Raw genomic sequence first — 2,852 nt, 5'->3', positions numbered from 1 at the left:
AACACACACAGCACACACCCACACACACACACACACACACACAACACACACACACACACACACACACACACAACACACACAACAACACACACCACACACACACACACCACAACCCACACCAGCAAATTAAAACACACACAATGACACAATATAGTTCTATTAAACACACGCCACACACACAAACACACACACACACACATACAGTATATAAAGTCAGGTTAAACAACATGCTGTCAGAGTGGAAAAAGGGAAGGTTTAAACAACATGCTGTCAGAGTGGAAAAAGGGAAGGTTTAAACAACATGCTGTCAGAGTGGAAAAAGGGAAGGTGTCGGTGATGTGTCCTGTGTTGTGTGAGTGTGTTGAGATGTGTGCGTGTGTTGTCATTTCAGTGTGGGAAGCCTCTTCCGGGCCTGACCAAACAGGATGACTGCTGTGGAAGTGTGGGTGCCTCATGGGGCCTGAACAAGTGCACAGAGTGTCCAACCAAACCAGGTGAGTCCCCTTTACCCTCACATCCTGAACACACTGAACCAGTGAACCTAGATCCTCCCGGGCTATTCCTTCTGTTATATTATGATGTGTTCATTTGGCTAAACAATGTATTTTACGTCAATCATGAACACAATCTATGTCTGGAATTAACAGTCAATCCCTTTAACAGTGGGGTGATAATTCAGGATGATTACTGAGTTTTGTATCCTAGATTAGAAGGATCGTGCCTCGACTTTTGGCATCACTTGTCGTCTCATTGTAAAATGTAGTTGTTTTCGCTTCTAAAAACAAAACAAGGCACCAAATGAAAACACATTTAGCATGACCAACAGAGACTGGCAGGAGTGCCACCCAGCCTGCCGTCAGGCAGAGAGAGAGGCCAGCTCTGCCTCTACTATAGCTAACAGAAGAGAAATGGACAGCCATGGTTCCTGACCAGAGCTGCCTGTGCTGCTGCTGCTGCTGCGGTTTTGAAAAGCAGCCGTGTGCCCGTTGGGTGGTTCTTCCCCTCTATCTGTGTGTGGAGGCAGCAGACTCTCAGTAAAGTTGTTGGCAGCGTTTCTTCATTATGTTTTAAATAGAGGAGCACTCCGGGCCCCTGATGACCCCCACCCAAGGGCCTCCAGGCCCTACTGAAGCTCCCCACGAGGGTTATTTGGTGGTTGGGAGGGACGGTCCCCGCCCTGCTCTTCCCTGTTAATCCTATCAGGAAGAGGCCTGGCTGCGGTAGATGTCAATAGCCTGTCACAGGGTGCTGTCATAGCCCATTCCCTGTGAAGTGTCTGTCTGCCGGAGCTCTAATCACAAGCAGACATCATCTCATCTCAGGTCCATTCATCATGGACGGACATCTATTTTTCTCTTCTCTCTGTGCCAGAATCTATCTCTCTCTCTCTCTCTTTCTCTCTCTCTCTCTCTCTCTCTCTCTCTCTCTCTCTCTCTCTCTCTCTCTCTCTCTCTCTCCAGCTCTCTCTCTCTCTCTCTCTCTCTCTCTCTCTCTCTCTCTCTCTTTCTCTATCTCTGTCTTTCTCTCTGTCTTTCTCTCTCCCACACCAGCATCTCGTTTGACTCACAGATGTTTTCCTCTCCTCCGTCCTTTGAAGTGGGGGGAATCAGAACTATCCCTGCATTCTCTCATTGTGTAGTTGTTTTTGGGCAGCTTGGTCCCGGGTCACACGCAGAGTCGCTGGAGATGAGAGAATGAAAGACAAAAGAGGGAAAGATGAAGCCACATACTGTATGTCCCATGCTGATTGGTGCATACTTTGAAGGACTTTTTAGCGAATACTTGACATTCCTTTCCAGTCTTATGGTTCCCTGTATACAAATATGGCCAGAACCCGCTTTAGCTGGCTTCCTTATACATTGTGTATGTAGTAACTTAAACAAGTGGACACGCACTAATGAAGAGTAATCATTTTGTCATCCCGTACATCTCTCTTGGACTGCTCCCAGCCAGGTCAGTTGATGGCTTGATGACAAGTATCTGGAAAGTAGTCATTTACCTCAATGAGAGAGGCTTGTGTCTCTCCTCTCCGAGCGTGTGATGCTGAGGTCATAATGTCCAGCTTGTTTTTGGGTGTGACTCATGCAACACCCGTCAGTTTATTACTGTTTGTAAAACATACAGGCCATTGAAAACAAGTGTCACAGCAACAGGAGCCTCTTAACAACATATTTTATAGACACTGAGAACTATGTCGCTTAGCTGTTTAAGGACCAGTGTCGAATGTGGTTCCATTCAGGAATGCTCCATCCAGACCTACTGTTTCCCGGAACCTTTTAATGTCTCCTCTGGTCAGCTCCAAGTGCAGGGATGTCTCTTTCTCTGTTGCCTATCTTGGCTTCAGTCCTGACTGTGATCTCCACACCATTCCCACGTTATTCTCCTATAGTTCTCCCTCTATCCAATGGGAGGGAATCAATGAACTCCCTGACTGATTCAGTGAAAGACATCAATCCAAGACACTGCTAGACTACTCTGTTGTTTTAGGCAGATAAAGTGTTATTATTGTTATATGGAGTGGAGGAAGCCGCAGTGCGGTGGGGAAACCAACGGGTGTGTGTTTTTGGGAGGGAGGGAAGTTGACGTAATGGAGGTAATGACAGTGACACTGTGGAAGCCCCAGCACCAGCCCCGTTCAGCGCTGTAGGATCGAATGCACTGTAAACCCACATGCTGCAAATTTCAGTGAGTAATGAACTCCAGATAAAATAAGACCATGGTCCATCTCTCCTCTCTCTCTCTGGTTCATATGTCCATCTCTCCTCTCTCTCTGGTTCATATGTCCATCCCTCCTCTCTCTCTCTGGTTCATATGTCCATATCTCCTCTCTCTCTCTGGTTCATATGTCCATC

The 2,852-nt window shown here is 46.9% G+C and overlaps 2 protein-coding genes across 2 annotated transcripts in view; one reads left to right on the top strand and one right to left on the bottom strand.

Annotated features, from left to right (window-relative positions):
* The window catches only part of vash1 (vasohibin 1), a 541,933-nt gene that overhangs the window by 188,752 nt on the left and 350,329 nt on the right, over positions 1-2,852 (bottom strand). The window lies entirely within an intron of this gene.
* The window catches only part of LOC111962964 (latent-transforming growth factor beta-binding protein 2-like), a 153,371-nt gene that overhangs the window by 85,863 nt on the left and 64,656 nt on the right, over positions 1-2,852 (top strand). Inside the window, 1 exon segment of the mRNA XM_070443285.1 lies at positions 392-494. Coding sequence (XP_070299386.1) covers positions 392-494 — 103 coding nt within the window.

This window comes from Salvelinus sp. IW2-2015, linkage group LG4q.2 (assembly GCF_002910315.2).
Source record: "Salvelinus sp. IW2-2015 linkage group LG4q.2, ASM291031v2, whole genome shotgun sequence".
Classification (NCBI taxonomy): Eukaryota; Metazoa; Chordata; class Actinopteri; order Salmoniformes; family Salmonidae; genus Salvelinus; species Salvelinus sp. IW2-2015.
Note: the sequence above shows the minus strand (reverse complement) of the source record. Positions and strands in the feature narration are given on the sequence as shown.